Source organism: Bicyclus anynana, chromosome 2 (genome assembly GCF_947172395.1).
Source record: "Bicyclus anynana chromosome 2, ilBicAnyn1.1, whole genome shotgun sequence".
Lineage (NCBI taxonomy): Eukaryota > Metazoa > Arthropoda > Insecta > Lepidoptera > Nymphalidae > Bicyclus > Bicyclus anynana.
In genome coordinates, this window is record NC_069084.1 from 13799691 (window position 1) to 13820012 (window position 20322).

The window sequence follows — 20322 nt, forward strand, 5'->3', positions numbered from 1 at the left end:
ACTGGAAAGTTGGAGGTGCATGCCCCGGACCGGATTCGAACCCACATCCTCCAGAATCGGAGGCAGAGGTCATATCCACTGGGCTATCACTGTAGGTCACGGATAGGTCTCATACTTAAATATTATTATGTATTAAAAATGTATGGAGTTATGAAATTCTTTAGCAGTATCATCATCATCATCTTCAGCCTAATTTAACAGATCACTATAGTCTGGCAACTTCGTTAATAACAGTCCCATGATATGCGGGCGAAAGGGGGAAAGACTGCGTGGGTGTGAAATCGTGCGTACGGGGAAGTGACGTGCATCAGTCCTGGGTTTTCATTCATCAAAATCAAAATTCATTTATTTCAAGTATCATTAGTTTACAAGCACTTTTGACACGTCAGTTGACTCGTCACGTCTTTACGTCAGTAAAGACTCTACCACCGGTTCGGAAGACAGATTCTGCTGAGAAGATACCGGCAAGAAACTCTACAGTTGCTCTTTTGAAATGAAAAAGTCATACAGTATTATAATTTACAATTGATAACAATTACAATTTCTTATAGTTTTACTTCCTGTGTGAAGGTGGAAGCTGATCCAACGGCCTCCAAGCATCTTTATCATTAAGGAACTTATCTATGCTGTAGTACCCTCGACTAAGTAAATGTTTTTTAATACATTGCTTAAAGCTATGCATTGGCAGGTCCATCACAGTCTTGGGGATCATCGCTACACGCCCCCCGGCCCGCGCGGAACATCGGGAGTGTTACGAACGAAGTTGCCAAGCTATACACCGTCAGGCCTCTACTCTTATTAAGGATATGGAGATTAGACTTATTGACATAGCTGGGCACCGTTAAACAAATAGTTAACTTCGTTAATCGTTAATCCGCTACAAAAAAAGTTAGCTTCGTTAAACGTTAAAGCGTTACATTCCGGAAGAATTAACGCAAGTTAACGTTAATCGTTAATCCGTTAATATGACTGGTTAATATTGCATTTTTATATCATTGTGTGAGATCCCCACTGGAAAAATAAAGGTGAGCACTTGGGAAAAGTGCCATAATTTGTTTTTAGTTGATTTTATCTACAGGAAGAAATTTTTTTTAGTGCGGATATTTTTATATTTTGTACATAAACAAAATTTAATGATCACGTATTTTTTCTTTTTTTTTTTAACTCAAAAATAACAAAATTATCGTTAGCTAAAGTTATTTACTTTTGAACAGAATTTTAGGGTCACCCTATTGTGCGTTTATTTTATTTTCGTTTGATACCTAAAGGACGTCACCAGATCACTTTTAAGCTGAATATATCTTGTTTAGTAATAATATGTACATTATTTTGTTATTTTAGAGACATAAATTAAAAAAAAAAAATACATAAAATGTATCGAACTGTTTGTAGATTTATATTCTATTAATGATACAGAACCACGAAAAAAAATATCCGCACTAAAGACCGAATCACCCTGTATAATTTTAAATTTGTTGATTTCTTTGAATAAAAAATCTTTCATAATTTCTTACTTGTCTAAACCTGTTAATCACGTCGCGCGGTAAATAGTAGGCATTGGATTAACGATTAACGGACTTCTGCATATTAACGGAAGTTAACGGGTCCGTTAACATTTTTAAAAGTTAACTTAAAAGTTAATCCGTTAATAAAAATGTTAACTTCGTTAATTAACGATTAACGGATTAACGAGTTAATGCCCAGCTATGCTTATTGATTACATTGATTTTATAATTACCAATTAGGTTGCACGTTGTGTGGTCGTCCAAATAACTCTATTTTTCTCGTACTGGGACTGAGTCTCTCTAAAACAAGAAAAAATAAATTAATTGTAAAATAAAAATCTCAACAGAGATGTCAGAATAAAATAATGTACTACAACTTTACAGAAGAACTTTGCGGTAGGGGTAGGGTAGGGTAGGGTAGGGGACAGGTGTAGAGTAGGGTAGTTGTAGGGTGGGAGTAGAATAGGATAGGTATAGGGAATATTTTTGACCCTACCGGCAAAGACGTACCGCCAAGCGATTTAGCGTTCGGGTTCGATGCCGTGTGAAAACTTAAAGGATCACTCCTTTTCATCCTCCTCCTAACAAGTTAGCCCGCTTCCATCTTAGACTGCATTATCACTTACCATCAGGTGAGATTGTAGTCAAGGGCTAAAAAAAGTAAAGAATAAAAAAAAAAAAGAATGAGCGCTGACCGGGTCCGCTATTATAAAAATAATATTACCAATAATGCCATATATTTCATCCGGTTTGTGCGAAGTGGCGCGGACTTCTGCCACGATGACGTCACAGTCCAGCCCGCGGTTCAAGTTGTCCGGGTTACCTTTCATCCCCACCTGCGGGAAAATTGAAATTGAGGTTGAAACATCAAAATCCTATCCTACTAATATTAAAAACGCGAAAGTTTGTATGGATGTTTGGATGTATGTTTGGATGGTTGTTACTCTATAACGCCGCTACTATTAAAGCAATTTAGCTGAAATTTGGAATGGAAATAGCCATGTGTGTGAAGTCTGCTAATCCGCATTGGGCTAGTGTGGACTATTGGCCTAAACCCTCTTATTCTAAGAGGAGACTCGTGCTTAGCAGAGAGCCAAATGTAAAAAAAAAACAAATAAATAAATATATTTAAACAATACACATCACTATCAAGCATACTATGTAAGCATACAGAGTAGCTTGTGTTATGGGTACTAAGATAGTTGATATTATAATATTAATATACATTTATATACTACAAATAAATACTTATATAATGTATAAATACACACAGACACTGGAAAAGTTCCATGCTCATCACACAAATATTTTCCAGTTGTGGGAATCGAACCCACGGCCGTGGATGCAGAAAGCAGGGTCACTACCTACTGCGCCACGCGGCCGTCTAATATGGGTTAATAAAGATGATGAAGCAGGGATTTTGCGACAGGGCCGGATTACGGAGGGAGGAGAAAGCATTGTAAAAAAGTTCCGCTCACCAAACAGTGTTCCTTCCCATGGTTGAGCCAGTGGCCCGTCCGGCCGGTGCGTATGATCCTCTGCAGCTGGTTCGTCTTCACCCATATCAGCTCGTCCACGCGGTCGTAGCCCCACAGCTTGAGACACTCCCTGCCCAGCTCCATAGCCCTGTGTCATTGACATAATACAAAGTGTTACAATGAACCCTATTGCTTGACCCACAAGGTTCATAATTGCTAGTCAACGTGGAGCTCTATAGGGATGAACAAACTGGAAATGAATTTCTCCTAGGTATATTCATCTTCACTTCACTCAAGGTTCAGTTATTATAATTAATAGGGCAGTTGACTCATATCAAATTGAATATAAACAATTTTAAGGATCTGAAATAGGTATATTAACTAACTAACTTAATTAAAAAATTGTGCATTTTATAAATTTTTCCAAATGTCAAAAAGCTGTCGTCCATTTTGATTTTTGTGACGTCACGATATTACTTCATGTCACTAAAGGATTATACGTCAAACTAATTGATTACTATTAATTTTGTCAAACACTCCGTTTGGTTAAGGGTTAGTGTTAACGTATCATACTAATATAAAATATAGCTTATAGCACTCCCCGATAACGTAGCATTCTACTGGTGAAAGAATTTTTAAAATCGGACCAGTAGTTCCGAAGATTACCCCATTTCAAAAATGTGACAAACTTACAAACTTTACCTCTTTATAATATTAGTATAGATGAAGCTCACCGTCCCGTGACCCACAGGAATATGAGCCCGCTGTCCTGCAGCTGGGGCACGCCCAGGCACCTCATCTCGTCGTCCGACATGGTCCCGTACGGCAGCTCCATGTGGATGTCCCACGGCGGGTCCGCCATTATAACCGCGAACTTTCCTGCGAAAACGTCATCGTGATAGAGGGAGAGAGAAAGAGAGAGAAACCGCGAACTTTCCTGCGAAAACGTCATCGTGATAGAGAGAGAGGGAGAGCTGTGTTAGCCCAGTGGATATGCCTTCGATTCGGAGGGCGTAGATTCGAATCCGGTCCAGGGCATGCACCTCCAACTTTTCAGTTATGTGCATTTTAAGAAATGAAATATCACTTGTCTCAAATGGTGATGGAAATCATCATGAGGAAACTTGCAAAATATACGTTTAGGTATTCGCTGCGTTGATGACCCACACCCTAAATCTATTTTAATAAATTATTATTTCTATAATTATAACGGTTGCTCAATAAATAATAAACAAAAATAGAATACATTTATTTATTTTTTTATAATAATAGCAATAATTTATAATATTTTTATATTATTTTTGTCGTTTTATTATGCTGTCTTAAGCAATCATATTCCCAATTTGTTTACTTTCTTTATGTTGCCTCAGTAAGCTTACTATAATTACACATTGACCAGGACCTAGAGACACACTTTAATAGCTAGAATGACAAATCCTTCAAAATTTAAAAGAAACCCTACTTGAAAAAATATATTAATTGATTATGAAACACGGCTAAAACTCACGTGATATTACGTCGGAGTATGCCCGACTAGTTTCGAACCCATACGGGGCCCTTAGTCATGAGCTGGTTCTTGCATCGAGGCACGATCCAAACTGATCGTTTGGAGTTTGGATGACCGGCCGCCTGCCTGACGTCAACCCTCCTTGGGAATCCTTAGAGTTGTGGATTTTTTCGAACCGCCACCCACTAGCGACATTTTCCCTTAGTCGCCTTTTACGACATCCACGGGAGGATATGGAGCGGTCCTATTCTTACACCGGGACCGCACGGTTAAGTGGGATAAGGATAAGGAGATGATGATAATATCATGTTCTTACCTAAAAACGTCATATCCAGAAATCTCAAGTCACATTGAATCCATTGTGGCGGAGTCAAGGTCAACACGCCATCTTGTTTAGGAGCTGCTACATTGGTACCTGTAAATATATAAATGTAAGTGTTATGTTATTTGATTACTTACATATTACATTCTATTAAAAAACCAGGCATTACTATGCAGAAGTTCAAGTTGATGGTAAGTTTATAACACTTTAGATTAATCATTCTCTTAATAATTTAATCGGCTGATATTACAAAAAATTTAAAAAGCTTGCGTACTATAAATTTGGATAAAGCATAGAGTTCTCTAAACGTATATTATAATGAGGTAAGATTTGAATTTTGTTTGTTAATTACAATTTAATTTAAAAAAAAAAACTACTTTTTAAAAATCTTTCACCAATAAATAACTATATTTTCAGCGACATTTTATCCCCGTATTTCCACAGGTACGGAAACTATGCGCGTAAAACCGCGGGGCGTCTGCTATCGTTCATAATATATATTTTTTTATATTTAAGGTTTTACTCACCGTTGTGACTGCCTTTCGTTATAGTTTCTGTGGTTAATTTGTGCGCGTTCAAGTTTGGGTCCGTGTTATCAACTTGATAGTGTACATATCTGCATAAAACATGGAACACGTCAATTGAATAATGTATTTGTTTCATGAATTGCCTTCCACTACGGTGACAATTTTAAACATGTATTTATGTAAAACTGTATATTTTTTCTTAAAATATAAAGCTAACAGCTCACGAGCCTTATTAGCAGCCGGCCTGCGTTTCGGTTTCTCCGACGACTCTGCAGTTTCTTGGTCAACCCCAAGCTCCTCTCTGGGATACTCTTCAGCATCAGCGAATACATTTAAATGATAAGCACTATCATCACTATTATTTATCCGAATTGCTTAACTAATAAAATATTAGTTAAGCAGTTCGAATCCTATAAGTGGTCTCGTTGAAGTTACGGTGACAATTTTAAACATCATCATCATCATCATCATTGTCAGCCGATGGACGTCCACTGCTGGACATAGGCCTCTTGCATAGAGACTTCCAAACAAAACGGTCTCGAGCCGCCAGCATCCAGCGGCTCCCTGCAACCCGCTTGATGTCTTCGGTCCACCTAGTGGGGGGTCGACCAACACTGCGCTTTCCGGTGCGGGGTCGCCATTCCAGCACCTTGGGACCCCAACGTCCATCGGCTCTTCGAACTATGTGGCCTGCCCACTGCCACTTCAGCTTCGCGACTCGCTGAGCTATGTCAGTGACTTTAGTTCGTCTGCGGATCTCCTCATTTCTGATTCGATCACGCAGAGAAACCCCAAGCATAACACGCTCCATCGCCCGCTGAGTGACTTTGAGCCTTCTTATAAGGCCCATAGTTAGCGACCAAGTCTCGGATCCGTAAGTCATCACTGGCAACACGCACTGTTCGAAGACTTTCGTCGTCTTGAAGACGAAGACGATTTTAAACATGTATTTATGTAAAACTGATTTTCAGCTATCTAGTCAAGTATACAGGGTGCTGAGGAGTATTTCTCATAATTAACGAAAATTAATTCAAAATGTTCAAGGAACATGTGTTCTAAAATGAATATTTTCGGAGTAAATAATATTTCTTTTGTAAATAGATTTTAAAATGTGTCCCTTATACGCATCCTTATAATAATGACGTATTTATATAGTAAAATGCAATGTTGTCGCTTCGTTACGTAAAGTCGTGTGTTGCAGGGATAGTCGGAGATAGATAGGATTATTTGAATTACCTACTTTGTATGAAAACACATTTTTTTTAGTAGTTAATAAAATATTAGTTAAGCAATTCGGATCCTAAAAGTGGTCTCGTTGAAGTTATGAGAAATAAAATTCTATAAATCAAAATGAAATTATTTCAATTAGGCTTAGTTTACAAGCATTTTTGAAAAGTCAAGTTATGTCATAATTTAAATTAATCTAATAGTGGTAATATTAGTCTAAAACTTAAAATTAAAGTTCCAAACGCGCCTTGGTACGAAAAGATCCCATAAAAAAGTCAGCCAAGGTTAATTTTCCCGGTAAATACTCCCGAGCACCCTGTATAGAGGAAGATCTGAGTGTCAATAAAACAAAGCTAACTTGCAGCTGTCCATATGGAAGCAGGTGTTGAGGAAGGAGCAGTCGCCCAGGCTCTCGTCCGTGTGGCTCTGGATGATCTTCTTGAAGTGCAGCTTCTTGCACGGCTCGCCGCCCGCCGACGCCTTCAGCGCGCGCGCGCACTCCGCGCGCGTGCCGTGCGGGCAGAACTCCATCACTTGCGCGCCTTCATCGATACACTCATCATCATCACTATCAACCCATTTTTTTTTTCGAAGCGTTAGCGATCGTAGAATAATCGACGTGCGAATTGGCTAGGCGGGGCGGAAGAGAATCGGTATCATACATTTTATATGACAACGCCATGTCGTGATGGCTTCTGTGTGCCTATTTTCAATATTTTCATACTGTTACGATCACGTTGACGTAAAACGCAAATTTATATGGAATTGAAACAGTTGTGCAGTAGTGCCACTAGATGGCGCTGTTTCAATTCCTTGAAAATTCGCGTTTACGTTACGTGACAGTAACAGTATCAAACTGCCACTAGGCCCTCGGATGTGCCGCATACAAAATGTATGAAAATGATTCTGTTCTGGTGTGTCACACGACACGTCAGACAAATGTAAATCCGGCTCTACTACCACATAATGAAACTAACTTTATAGAATATCTGTGCTAGGTTTTTTTTGAAGTGAAACTTCTTTAGGCGCATGAGGGTAAAATTTTTACAGATGTAACGTCACGCCGGTATGCAACGGAAGTGTCGAAAAAGAGAGAGAGAGCGATCGAGACCGATTGAGAGAGAGTAAGACTGGGCGAACGTAGCATGAAGCAACTAGCCGTGGAGTGAGAGTAGGGAGCAAGCAAGTGAGAAAGATTGAGAGATAAAGTGAGACAGAGCGAACGTCGTACCACGCACAGTGCTATGAAGTGAGAGGTGGGAGAGAGCTATGGTGAGAAAGATTGAACGAGAGAGAGAATACGAGATATCGATAAATAATACACGCCATATTGTTTGTGTATTCGTTTATTAGTTAATTATTATATTTTAATGGCAATGAAATTCCTAACCTATCTTCCTTTTTCCCTTCCTCTTAGTCTCGGAAATCTAAAGTTTTAGATTTGTATAAATATAAACAAGATTTATAAATTAGTTCGCCAAAGACAGTTCGCTGACAGCCGCGTGGCGCAGTGGGTAGTGACCCTGCTTTCTGCATCCACGGCCGTGGGTTCGATTCCCACAACTGGAAAATATTTGTGTGATGAGCATGAGGGTTTTCCAGTGTCTGTGTGTATTTATACATTATATAAGTATTTATATGTAGTATATAATTGTATATTAATATTATAATATCAACTATCTTAGCACTCATAACACAAGCTACTCTGTATGCTTACTTTGAGGCTAGATAGTGATGTGTATTGTTTAAGTATATTTAAAAAAAAAATAAAAAGAAAAAAAAGAAAAAGAGCAGCAAGAAAAAAAAAAAAAAGAAAAAGAAGTTTCACTTCTGACATGTGTACTTTGTACGCACGCATTTTTTTTTTCATTTTTTTTTTGTTATATATTTTACAGTATTATATATTATTTCATGTTATCAATTTATCCAACCGTTTACCTATCGTGTCGTGGCGCCACCAAAGGTTGCGCCTGAAAATCAGCGCTGCAGTTGCAAACACTGGAGCATTATTGCTGATGAAACTTAATGATTATCTGTTAGTGCCTAAGTTAGATTAACATGAATGTAAGTAATGTGTATTTATTAATTGTAACATAAGTGTAATCTGGATAAAAGAAGAAACCTCACCAGGGAGCAAAGCTCTGCAGAGCTACTAGCTAAGGTGTGCAGTCACTATTTTGTAAACTTTTGTGTTACTTTAATCATGTTATACATATTTTCATTATTTTTTTATTTCATATTGTATTTTTGTGATGTATTCAGCTAAATAAAACATTTAATTATTATTATTATTATTATATTCGGCTCACTGTTGAGCACAAGTCTCCTCTCGGAATGAGAGGTGTTAGGCGGATTGGCAGACTTCACACACGCAGAGAAAGACTGTGATGTGGTGCTGCTCATGACCTTCACCGTTTGAGACACGTGATATTTAATTTCTTAAACTGCACACAACTGAAAAGTTGGAGATGCATGCCCCGGACCGGATTCGAACATACGCCCTCCGGAATCGGAGGCAGAGGTCATATCCGCTGGGCTATCACGGCTCTTATTCGCGTTTACACTATTCGCGGATTAAAAAATTGCGACCCAATTCTTATAATGGCGACTAAAGATTTCGCAGAGAAAGCGAATTTGTTTTATACTATGTAGTGATATAATAGAGCAAGTACTTAGTTTCTAGTATTTTATTATAAATGAAAATTAAAACATACCCCCTTGACTCTTGAATTTATCAGCGAGCGATTTCTCTTTAGCTGTAGGTTTGCTCAATAGATCCATAATTTCTTCGCCTACTCTTTTCACTGCTTTTTCTCTACTCGAGGGCATTGCCAGCAAAGACTGAGAACAAAATTAACAATAATATAAAATACAACTAAGAAGACTCAAGAGTCACACAGCGGGCGATGGAACGAGCTATGTTAGGAGTATCTCTGAGTGATCGAATCAGAAATGAGGAGATCCGTAGAAGACCAAAGTCATCGACATAGCTCAACGAGTCGCGAAGCTCAAGTGGCAATGGGCGGTGCACATAGTTCGAAGAGCCGATGGACGTTGGGGTCCCAACGTGTTTGAATGGCGACCCCGCACTACAAAGCGCAAAGTTGGTCGACCCCCCACCAGGTGGACTGACAACATCAAGCGAGTCGCAGGGATTCGCTGGATGCAGGTGGTTCAATATCGTGATGTTTGGAAGTCCCTACAAAAGCCTATGTCCTGCAGTGTACATCCATCGGCTGATATGATGATGATGTTGATGAAGTACAATAATATAAAAACTTTCCAGTTGTGTACATTTTAAGAAATTAAATATCACATGTCTCAAACAGTGCAGGAAAAACATCTTAAGGAAACCTGCATACCAGAAAATTTTCTTAATTCTCTGCGTGTGTGAAGTCTGCCAATCCGCATTGGGTCAGCGTGGTATGGTTATTGGGCTAACCCCTCTCATTCTGAGAGGAGACTCGTGCTCAACAGGGAGCCGAATATAGGTTGATGCTTGTTCTTTATGACAGTAAACAAACTCCACCGAGAACTTGTATTTATATACCTCGCTGTATCACAGCGACAATGCTAACACAATTCTGTTTCAGAGACATAACAACAATAAGAATACAAAGTGGCATAGGACAACAAACCGGTGCTAGGACAAGACCACTAGTCTTGGCATCGTTATATCTACCCATAGAAGAACATATACCACCAAAAGAGATGACGGACCTCATAAAATACTGTGAGGACGAAAACACTGACCTCATAATTGGAGTAGACAGCAACGCACATCACACCCTATGGGGATGCAACGAAAACAACAAAAGAGGTGAGCAACTTGTAACATATCTTTTAACAACTAATCTTGTAGTTTTAAATAAAGGCTCGAAACCAACGTTTATCACGAGCCGTTCCCAAACAATAGTAGACATAACTCTGGCGTCTAACGGTGTAATAGATCAAATAAGAAACTGGCATGTGTCTGATGATCTCACCTTATGTGATCATCAACGCATCCATTTCGAATTGAACTTGACCACGGCACAGGACACACCACGGAGAAATCCAAGGAAAACAAACAGGAAACTATATAAAACACTACTCCATAGCAACTATGGGAATGAGAGCGAACTCCATAACACTACAATCGAGACAACAAATCAAATAGACAACAACGTGACAAGCATAACTAATGTCATCACGTCATGCTACATAAAAGCCTGTCCCATAAAGACCTGCACAACAAAACAGAAACCAATGCATGCATGGTGGAGCCCCGACCTTGAAAGGAAGCGACATAATCTTAGACGACTGTTTAACAAAGCTAAGAACACCAGGAAGGATGAAGACTGGGATACTTTCAAAGATCACCAGTACAGTTACAACAAAACAATAAGGCAGAAGGACACAAAAATGTGGCGCCGGTTCTGCTCAAACATAGAATCATGTGAGAAAGCTAACAGAGTAAGGAAAATCCTTGCAAAAGACAACGCCCTCATACTAGGCTCCCTAAAGAAAGCCGATGGTAGTTACACAAAAAACGACAAAGAAGTAAGTGAGACTCTTCTAGAAACACACTTCCCAGGATGCAAAATACTAGACTCTGCAGACTGGACAAACATAAATGAAACCTACAACCCAGTAGAATCAGACAGGGAACTCGCCAACAAGATAGTCACACATAACAGAATACAGTGGGCAATAAACACATTCCACCCCTTCAAATCACCAGGTACGGATGACATCTTTCCGGCCCTTTTACAATGGGGTTTGAAATGGCTAACACCATGGCTAGCAGAAATATACAGAGCCTGCATAGCTTACAGATATATACCAAAACTATGGAGAGATGTGAAAGTAATCCTCCTACCAAAACCAGGTAAATCAGATTACACTGATCCGAAAGCTTTCAGACCAATCAGCCTAACATCCTTCTTGCTAAAAACCCTGGAAAGGTTAGTAGACAGATTTTTACGGGATGGGGTACTGAGTAACACCCCCCTACACCCGAACCAACATGCTTACAGTACCAGCAAATCCACAGAAACAGCCCTACACTCAGTGGTAAACAAAATAGAACACAACATGGAAAATAAATTATCAACACTAGGAGCCTTCATAGACATAGAAGGTGCTTTCGACAAAACCACGTTCAACAGTATAGAAAAGTCCCTTGAACGGCATAATGTACCTCTAACAATAAGAAAATGGATAAATTCCCTTTTATCACTCAGGGCGATACAAATAAACATAAATGGTAAAACTCAAGCCATTGCTGCCAGAGGATGCCCTCAAGGAGGAGTACTATCCCCACTCCTATGGAACCTGGTGGTAAATGAACTAATCAGTAAACTGAACAACAATGGCTTCCTCACAATAGGGTACGCTGACGACCTAACAATACTTATAGGAGGAAAACATGAAAACACCCTAAGTGGAATAATGCAAGATGCACTCAAACAGATAGAAAAATGGTGTACACTTAACGAACTATCTGTTAACCCCAGAAAAACAGAACTTATTCTGTTCACACATAAAAGAAAACCAAACTTTCCAAAAACACCGACTTTATTCAAAGTAACCCTAAAGTTAACGACAGAGGTAAAATACTTAGGGGTAACACTAGATCAACAGTTGAACTGGAAAAAACATATTGAAACGAAAATTCAGAAATCTACAATCATCCTATGTCAGTGCAAACGCATGATAGGCAAAACATGGGGACTAAAACCGCACATAATGAAGTGGCTATACCTTACAGTTGTAAGAAGCTCAATGACATATGCATCTATAGTCTGGTGGCCAAAAGTGATCCAAACGACAACTCAACAGGAACTTCAAAAATTCCAAAGACAAGCACTGCTATCCATAACGGGCAGTATGTGCACAACACCGACAGCTGCAATGGAGGTAATACTAGGAATTCCTCCATTACATCTCCATATAAAAGAGGAAGCAACGCTTACAGCTCTCAGACTAAAAACATGCGGACTGTGGAAACACACAAACACAGCCCACACCAACATCTTAAAAGAGGGAATACAAATAAACCCATGTATGGAGTGGATATGTGATAAAACACAAAAACAATTCGTGATGGACAAAACATACAAAATCAATACAGAAGAAGCTAGTAACTGCTACACAAACCCTGACACCCTAGATGTGTACACGGATGGGTCAAAGACAGACACAGGTACTGGAGCAGGAGTCTACTGCCAAGACCTCAATATACGGATTGCACAAGCGCTTGGTAAGCACAACTCAGTCTTCCAGGCAGAATGCGTCGGCATCACAACTGCGGCTGTTGCCGTGACCAACAGACAGGTAACAAATTTTAACATTAATATACTTAGCGATAGTCAGGCAGTACTAAAAGCACTGGCAAAACATTCGACCACGTCAAAACTACTGCTGGACTGTCACAAGGCCCTAACAAAACTTGCAACAAATAACACAGTCATCCTAAGATGGATAAAGGGACACAGCGGAATTTTAGGTAATGAAGCGGCTGACGAACTGGCGCGTCGCGCCACGACACTGAAGGTAGTAGGACCCGAACCAATAGTACCCATACCATTCAGTGAATACAAAACATGGTTGCACAAACAAACCATCAGAACCCACGCTGAACTATGGGGCAGTATAACCACATGTAGACATACAAAGGAGGCACTTCCAAGCCCCGACCCAAGGTTAACAAAGAAACTTATAAACCTTCCACGAGATAAGTTAAGAACAGTAGTTGGCCTCATAACTGGTCATTGCCCACTAAACAAACACCTTTCAATTCTAGGTATGACAGACAGTCCTCTGTGCAGAGCCTGCATGGAGGAGGACGAGACACCGCTACACGTTATGCTCAGTTGCAGAGGCGTAACGGAACAACGAGCAACCTACATTGGCTCCTCAGCGACACTCCATGAGGCTATCGGCGACCTGGGCGGCCTGCTAAGCTTCTGGAGCGAGCTCGGCTGGATGGAATAAATCCAGCGGGAACCTACACCGGAGGGACCCACGCACAACGGCCAATCAAATGGCTAAGTGCGGAAACGGCCCAGAATAAAGAAGAAGAAGAAGAAGATAGGTTGATGCTGATGATGATAAAATACTAAGTTTAGTATTTTTGTAATTTCACATATCATTATTAGATAATAGTTCTAACCATTATATCTGTATCTTTTCCAGTAGTCTTTTTTTCATCAGTTGTTGTTTTAGAAACTTTAGGATTTGGTCCATCTTCTATCTTTTTATCACCTGTAACCAAATTTTTAATGTATACATTAAATGTACAAGATATCTTTCTGTAACAAATGTAAATAAATCTTTATCAACAATAAATAAAAAATATTTTTTCAGGATTATGTTCCCTTTTTTTTTAATTAAAATAGATTTATAAGTTCTGCTGGCCTTTTCACTATTTTGGCTTTTATTATTATAATGTTCCATTTTTATGTTATAAAGATTACTACTTAAAATCTCAATTTCGGATATGTCAAAGATCATGTAGCCTGATGTTTGTTTTTAAATGTCAACATTATTCACTATTTATTTCTTTCTTTATAAGAAAAATAACCTAGCACAGATATTTTATAAAGTTAGCTTCATTATGTTGTAGTAGAGCCAGATTTACATTTGTCTGACGTGTCGTGTTGTGACACATCAGAACAGAATCAGTTTCATACATTTTGTATGCGGATAATATGGGAATGACATTTGCTATCGACAGGTCACATGATCAAGATCTGTCATTCCCATACATCTTTCTAGTATTTCGAAGCGTTAGCGATCGTAGAAAGAGAAGCGACGTGCCACTTGGCTAGGGGAGCTGATGCGTCATGACACGACACGTCAGACAAATAAGTATAAATCCGGCTTTAGCCTTTCTATGACGTTCGTATTGTTGGTGTGGAATAATATTTTACTATTTTTGACGACCTCCGTGGCGCAGTGGTATGCGCGGTGGATTCTGACGGAGACGGAGGTCCTGGGTTCGATCCCCGGCTGGGCTGATTGAGATTTTCTTAATTGGTTCAGGTCTGCTTGGTGTGAGGCTTCAGCCGCGGCTAGTTACCACCCTAACGGCAAAGACGTACCGCCAAGCATTCAGCGTTCCTGTACGATGTCGTGTAGAAACTGAAAAAGGGTGAGGATTTTCATCCTCCTCCTAACAAGTTAACCCGCTTCCATCTTAGACTGCATCATCAGTTACCATCAGGTGAGATTGTAGTCAAGGGCTAACTTGTAAAGAATAAAAAAAAAATATATATATTTTACCTTTTCTCTTAGCGGGGGCGGACTGCTCCTCCATAAGGGCAGCCAGTACAGCTGCCAGCCTCACAGACTCTGCACTCACCACTTCTATACTGGCATCGGTTGTGCTTTCTGTCCTCTCTTTGATTCTGCATAGAGACAAATAATTTAGCAATCCATCAGTTCACCATGCTGATCATATTGTAACCTTTACGATCCTGACGATGACATAACGAACGACAATGCTTCCCAGGCAACACAAACACAAGCTACACAGCGTCTTCGCCGACGAAGACGAGGTCCCCGATATCTGACGTCACCCAGACGTGGGCTTTTTAACTCACGATCTCGGGGGCGCCCGCACTGATACACTCAGGCCAAAACACCCTTCCCGAACGGCCCTCTAAGTCGAGGTCCGAGTCTCAGAGGAGACGCCCTTAGAGAGTCGTTCCGCCCATCTACTCTGTTTCTGCGCTCGCCCAAGCCCCCCGATGACGCCGCTGAGGTCCCATAAGGAGCCTACGGCACTCACACAATCAGAAAAAAAAAGAAAACATCTTGTAACATAGAAAAACTCTTTGCAGACCCGTGGAATAGTGACACGGATGTAAGGTTCCTCTATGACCTGTCAACACTCTTCTTCTTAGCTTGTGATGAGCCGTTATGCGTAGCATACTAGAGCAGCTTTGGATAGCCATTCTTATACGTGGACCTCCCGTAAGGGTTAATTTATACGAGCGGCAAGTCTACCGACGACGGTAGCAGCTGCCGCTCGTGTAAATCAACACTAACCCAACGAAAGTTGGATTTGTTGGATTATAGAGTACAACTAAGAACCTTACAGTCTGGAATATTTTATAAACAAATAGCTTGTAAACCGACAAATGGTTGGTTCCGGATCAAGTTTTTAAAATTGGTTCGTGTGCGGATCTCCATATTTCTGATTCGATCACGCATAGCACGCTCCATCGCCCGCTGAGTGACTTTGAGCCTTCTAATAAGGCCCATAGTTAGCGAACAAGTTTCGGATCTGTAGGTCATCACTGGCAACACGCACTATTTGAAGACTCTTGCCTTCAGGCACTGAAGAATTTCAGACGCGGAGTCTCCCGAACGCTGCCCAGGTGAGGTGGATTCGGCGATTCACCTCTTACTCGAAATTGGACCTACCTAACTGGACTGTGGGTATACTATTTCGAGCGCAGAGTCCTCAACAATAACTGGGTGGAGCGTTATATGAGCATTAGACATGTTCTTCGTCTTACTCATGTTCATTTTTAGGCCCACACGTTGAGAAACCACCACTAACCACTGAGGTTGTTGACATGGTACTAAGGTCATCAAGAGTCTCTGCCATAAAATAGCTTCGGGGAGATTACATCACCCTGCCGCACTCCTCGCTGCAATTGGATTGGTCTCGTAGTCTGATTCTGTATAAGGACTGACATAGTGGCGCTTTCATACAAACACTTGGATGTACCTATAGTCGATCCAGCATCTCTGCAAAGACCTCAGCCCAATTACTTCATCGTAATTCAAATATTGACTATGAATGATAAGAGGGAAGATCGTAACGAGACACCGCGCTCATTATCCGCTTGCAGCACAAGCGGCGGCGCGTCGGAATGACTGATATTCTGGACTAAGAGCGTATAATTGTAACATCCATTGATGTTTTTGGTCTCCATAGATTCGTATCTACCTGAAATTATATTTTCATTAGAATCTGATTGGCATACAGCTGTGGGGAACGGCCAGTAATTCAAATATTGAAATACTGGAAAGATTCCAAAATAAAGCACTACGAACAATGTTTGGCATCCCGCGATGTATCAGCAATAAATACATGTACCACGACATTGACATAAAAACTGTACGTGAAGAAATATCCCAGTGCAGCCTGAGGTATCAGGAGAGACTGACAATTCACACAAATGAGCTTGCACGGGCTCTGAGTCGCGAGGGTGGACTCCGTTTTGCTCGGCTACAAAGACACAGCATTCCCGACCTGTGGAACAGATTTCCATAACAAGCCAAAGGGAGAGGTGCTGACAGGGAATCTGCAGCAAAATGGCTCTCAAAGAAAACATTAAATGATATGATGATATCAGATAAATGAATGGCTTATTGCCTATGAGCAGATCGCCATGTCACAGAAATTACATATAAAAAAAAAAAAAAAAAAAATTAGAATCTAAGATCAGTTACTGAATATTAATAAAATAATCATTGTCCCCAAATAGCGTTCAAGCGATGTCTGCTAGCGTCAACATCAGTAACTGGCACTAGATCGATATGATGTTGTGGAGATATGCCGTCCATGCCACCAGCAGAGCCACTAGAAAATGTACATTATCGCAACACAAGTCTCCTCATCCTTTATTTGCAAAATATAACGCTTAAGTGGTGGGTCTAGTAGCATAGAGTTGGTATTTGGTGAAGGATGCTTCTCATTTAAGGCTTCAAGATAGTAAACTATTTACTATCCTGTCCGTAACACGCTGCTTAATAGCCAATATAGCCTCAACCTATATATAATAGGCCGGGCGCCATATCACCAGCGTTGGGTGCCGCGCTTGATCATGATCAGCAAATGGTGTAGGCGCGGTTCGCGCGTAGAGGTGCATCAGACCTTGTATCTGCGCTGGGATGCTGGGTGGGGATAGGGGCACGAGGCTTGGCCTTGCCCTGCCCTGGGACGGTGTCTCATTTAGCCACCATTCTTACATATTTTTACGTATGTAAGAATGTATGGTTTTCAAGTTTTCGAAGAATAAATTAACGTTATATTTTGTTAAATCTTGTGGCTTAAGAGAGACTGCTAGCTTGAGTTCTTATTTTTTAACTTGTTAGTTCATGAGACATGATATGTGTAGCCCAGTGAAAATGACCTCTGCCGTTAATTCGGAGGGTGTAGGTTCAAATCTGGTCTGGGACATGCACCTCCAATTTCCCAGTTGTGTGCATTTTAAGAAATTTAATATCATGTGTCTCAAACGGTAAAGGAAAAACTTTGTGAGGACACCTGCATACCAGAGATTTTTTTCAATTCTCTGTGTATGTGAAGTCTGCCGATCTGCATTTGGCCAGTGTGGGACTAAGGCCTAACCCCAATCATTCAGAGAGGAGACTCGTGCTCAACAGTAAGCAAAATATAGGTTGTTAATGATGATGATATTACATCATAATATTTATTCAGTTGTATAGTGTGGTGACCTCAGCATTACATAAAAGCTCTATACATTTGTTTATTGTTTATAACAGATCTGGGGCACAGAGTGTAAATCCGACAAATTTGCAACTCCAGAGTAACAAAGAATCACAACAGTGGAATTTCCAAGGTTTTTTTACAATTTTAACAGTGGAAGCAAGGTGAAAATGTATGAAGAAGAAGAAGAAGAAGAAGAAGAAGAAGAAGAAGAAGAAGAAAATATTCTTCTTCTGAAAATGTACGGTGAGAGATGGCCATTCATAATATTTCATACCATAACTCAGGACTTGAAACTAAGATCTTAATTTAAAGCTATTTAACTCCTAGCCTAACAACTGCACTACCAAGATCCAGTGTTCAGCCAATACATGACCACAACTCTGCCAAGACCGTGACAATGAAGAAAACAATAAATTACTTACACTATAAGTTTCTGTGTGGCAAACTTCTGCAACAAACTGGCAACAATGCCAGTGTCGACGTCGCCCAAGCCTGGCAACAAAGCACTGGCTGTTTCTGGCAGCTGCAACTGCATGTCTGAGAGCACTTGTAGTAGTCTCACTTCTAGCGAGGCAGAAGGAACAGGTTTAGCTTTCTCTGTGGGAGCTGAAAGCAAACAATTTGGACAGTTGATTAATAAGCTACACTCAGTGGACAACATTTTGTCCATACATTAAAGATAACATTGGCTATACAAAAAATGGAGATCTTCTGCCCAGGGCTTCATAATTGTTAAATGTCCCTTATTATTATGTATTAGCAGTCGCCCACAGGGAAATCAATGTAATCTTTCAACCCCTATTTTACCACTTTAGTGGTTGAATTATAATAAAAATAATATTAAAAATTCTTGAATTATATATTCGCATTTTTTTCATGATTCATGAACAAATTTTTAAAACTAACCCTAAAAATTAAGTACTTTCCATACAAACTTTCAACCTATTTCGGTTTCGGTTATAATGTCCTATTCCCATTTACTATATTTATACCAAAATTCATCTTGATCGGTTCAGCTGTTTACCCGTGAAAAGGTAACAGACAGACAGACTTACTTTCGCATTTATAATATTAGTATATATGTAGTCCTTTAATGTGTATGCGAAATAACATGTAATATTTACCTTCAGTTTTAGTTGATGCCGGGCTGCCGACTGCGTTGTCTTTGCTCGATGTATTAACCGGCGAAGTTTCATTTTTATCACTTGATAAAGTCGCACCAAGTATACTTTGTCTTTCTTTCTTCCTTTTTTCTAACTTCTCTCGTAAGCTATTTCTTTTACTTTTGACCGCTTGAATTTCTTCCCATGCATCCGACATGGCTAATGGCTTTTCAAATTATGTACTTATTATAACTCGCTAGAATCCTATTATCAATTTCTATGCACTAAATATAAATAAAACATACGCCAAGTTTCATTCATAAGTCATTAACTCGTTACTAATCTTCTAATGTAATTAAAACTAAAGCACAACTATTTTCCTCAATAACATATTTTCTCGGAAAATGAATTAATGAACCACAGATCACTATAGACTAGAAACACAACCAATTGCAACCACAGATTATTAGATACGTTGCAACCTTCATTTGTCGTCTGTGGTTGCAACCAAGCAATCAAGAAAAACACAACAGATAACAAACGACAAATTACAGATTAGATGCGTATATCTTTTTAGCCGTTTGTGATGCGTAGTATTTTTTAATCTGTGGATACTAGATAAAAAGAAATAAGATATATTTTTTTAATAATGAGCTCTAAGTTCTAGCCCTTTTGATTAGCATTAAAGTCAAAGAATATATACTCCTAGGAAAAGAAGTGAAGGTACAAATACGTAAACGTTGGACACAGTAGCGCTACTATTTTCGCAAACGGAATATTTTACAAGTAAAAAAGTCAATGATCCTTATCATTACCCCTTAAAGTGGCCATTGACGGTCAGTCCAAGCATAAAACTACGGCATATAACTCCGGCGTCACTCCAAAATTTGACCGTCAATGGCGAATCGTCACTCCGGAGTAAAACTGAACTGAACTGCGCCAAACTGACCGTCAATCTGCGATCTTCATGGGAATAACTCATACAAATTACTTCCCACCCCTAGATACATTATAGGTGTCAAAGTTCCCACCTAAGAGCTGGAATGAATTTAAAAATTAGAACTGCTGTCATCAGCTGTGAAGAGTTTTGTTTTTTAATTTGTCCCCAACTAAATTCGGGGACAGGCAAAGATCGTTGACCACACAGCCTGTGAAGTTCTTGAGGAAAAATTTTATGTAAAAGATAAAGTAGGTAATT

At 39.7% G+C, this 20322-nt stretch overlaps 2 protein-coding genes across 4 annotated transcripts in view; one reads left to right on the plus strand and one right to left on the minus strand.

The window, feature by feature from the left end:
* LOC112052401 (N6-adenosine-methyltransferase subunit METTL3) overlaps positions 1-19545 on the minus strand; it is a 21508-nt gene extending 1963 nt beyond the window's left edge. Inside the window, exons 1-12 of the mRNA XM_052886836.1 lie at positions 19146-19545; positions 18444-18627; positions 14835-14959; positions 13723-13814; positions 9281-9407; positions 6925-7108; positions 5340-5428; positions 4807-4905; positions 3718-3862; positions 2984-3131; positions 2230-2341; positions 1739-1805 (exon numbers count right to left, since the gene is read on the minus strand). Coding sequence (XP_052742796.1) covers positions 1739-1805; positions 2230-2341; positions 2984-3131; positions 3718-3862; positions 4807-4905; positions 5340-5428; positions 6925-7108; positions 9281-9407; positions 13723-13814; positions 14835-14959; positions 18444-18627; positions 19146-19341 — 1568 coding nt within the window. The 5' untranslated portion in view covers positions 19342-19545. The remainder of the gene's footprint in view (positions 1-1738; positions 1806-2229; positions 2342-2983; positions 3132-3717; positions 3863-4806; positions 4906-5339; positions 5429-6924; positions 7109-9280; positions 9408-13722; positions 13815-14834; positions 14960-18443; positions 18628-19145) is intronic.
* LOC128198943 (uncharacterized) lies at positions 10073-13660 on the plus strand. 3 transcript variants are annotated; one of them, XM_052886884.1, is made up of 2 exons: positions 10073-10386; positions 13354-13660. In XM_052886884.1, the coding sequence occupies exons 1-2, from the start codon at positions 10137-10139 to the stop codon at positions 13542-13544; spliced, it is 441 nt and encodes a 146-aa protein (XP_052742844.1). In that variant the 5' UTR covers positions 10073-10136; the 3' UTR covers positions 13545-13660. The 3 variants fall into 3 exon arrangements, with proteins under 3 accessions (XP_052742844.1, XP_052742838.1, XP_052742840.1); XM_052886878.1 differs by lacking the exon at positions 10073-10386 and adding an exon at positions 12137-12810 and having other exon boundaries at positions 13354-13658; XM_052886880.1 differs by lacking the exon at positions 10073-10386 and adding an exon at positions 12140-12884 and having other exon boundaries at positions 13354-13658.
* Positions 19546-20322: the final 777 nt, after the last annotated feature.

Excerpts from the sequence above, each read along its gene's own strand:
- LOC128198943 (XM_052886878.1), top strand. The coding sequence starts at position 12,261 with ATGATAGGCAAAACATGGGGACTAAAACCGCACATAATGAAGTGGCTA. Across the intron at positions 12,811-13,353 it reads ACGGATTGCACAAGCGCTTG|GTATGACAGACAGTCCTCTG; the intron begins GTAAGCACAACT and ends TTTCAATTCTAG.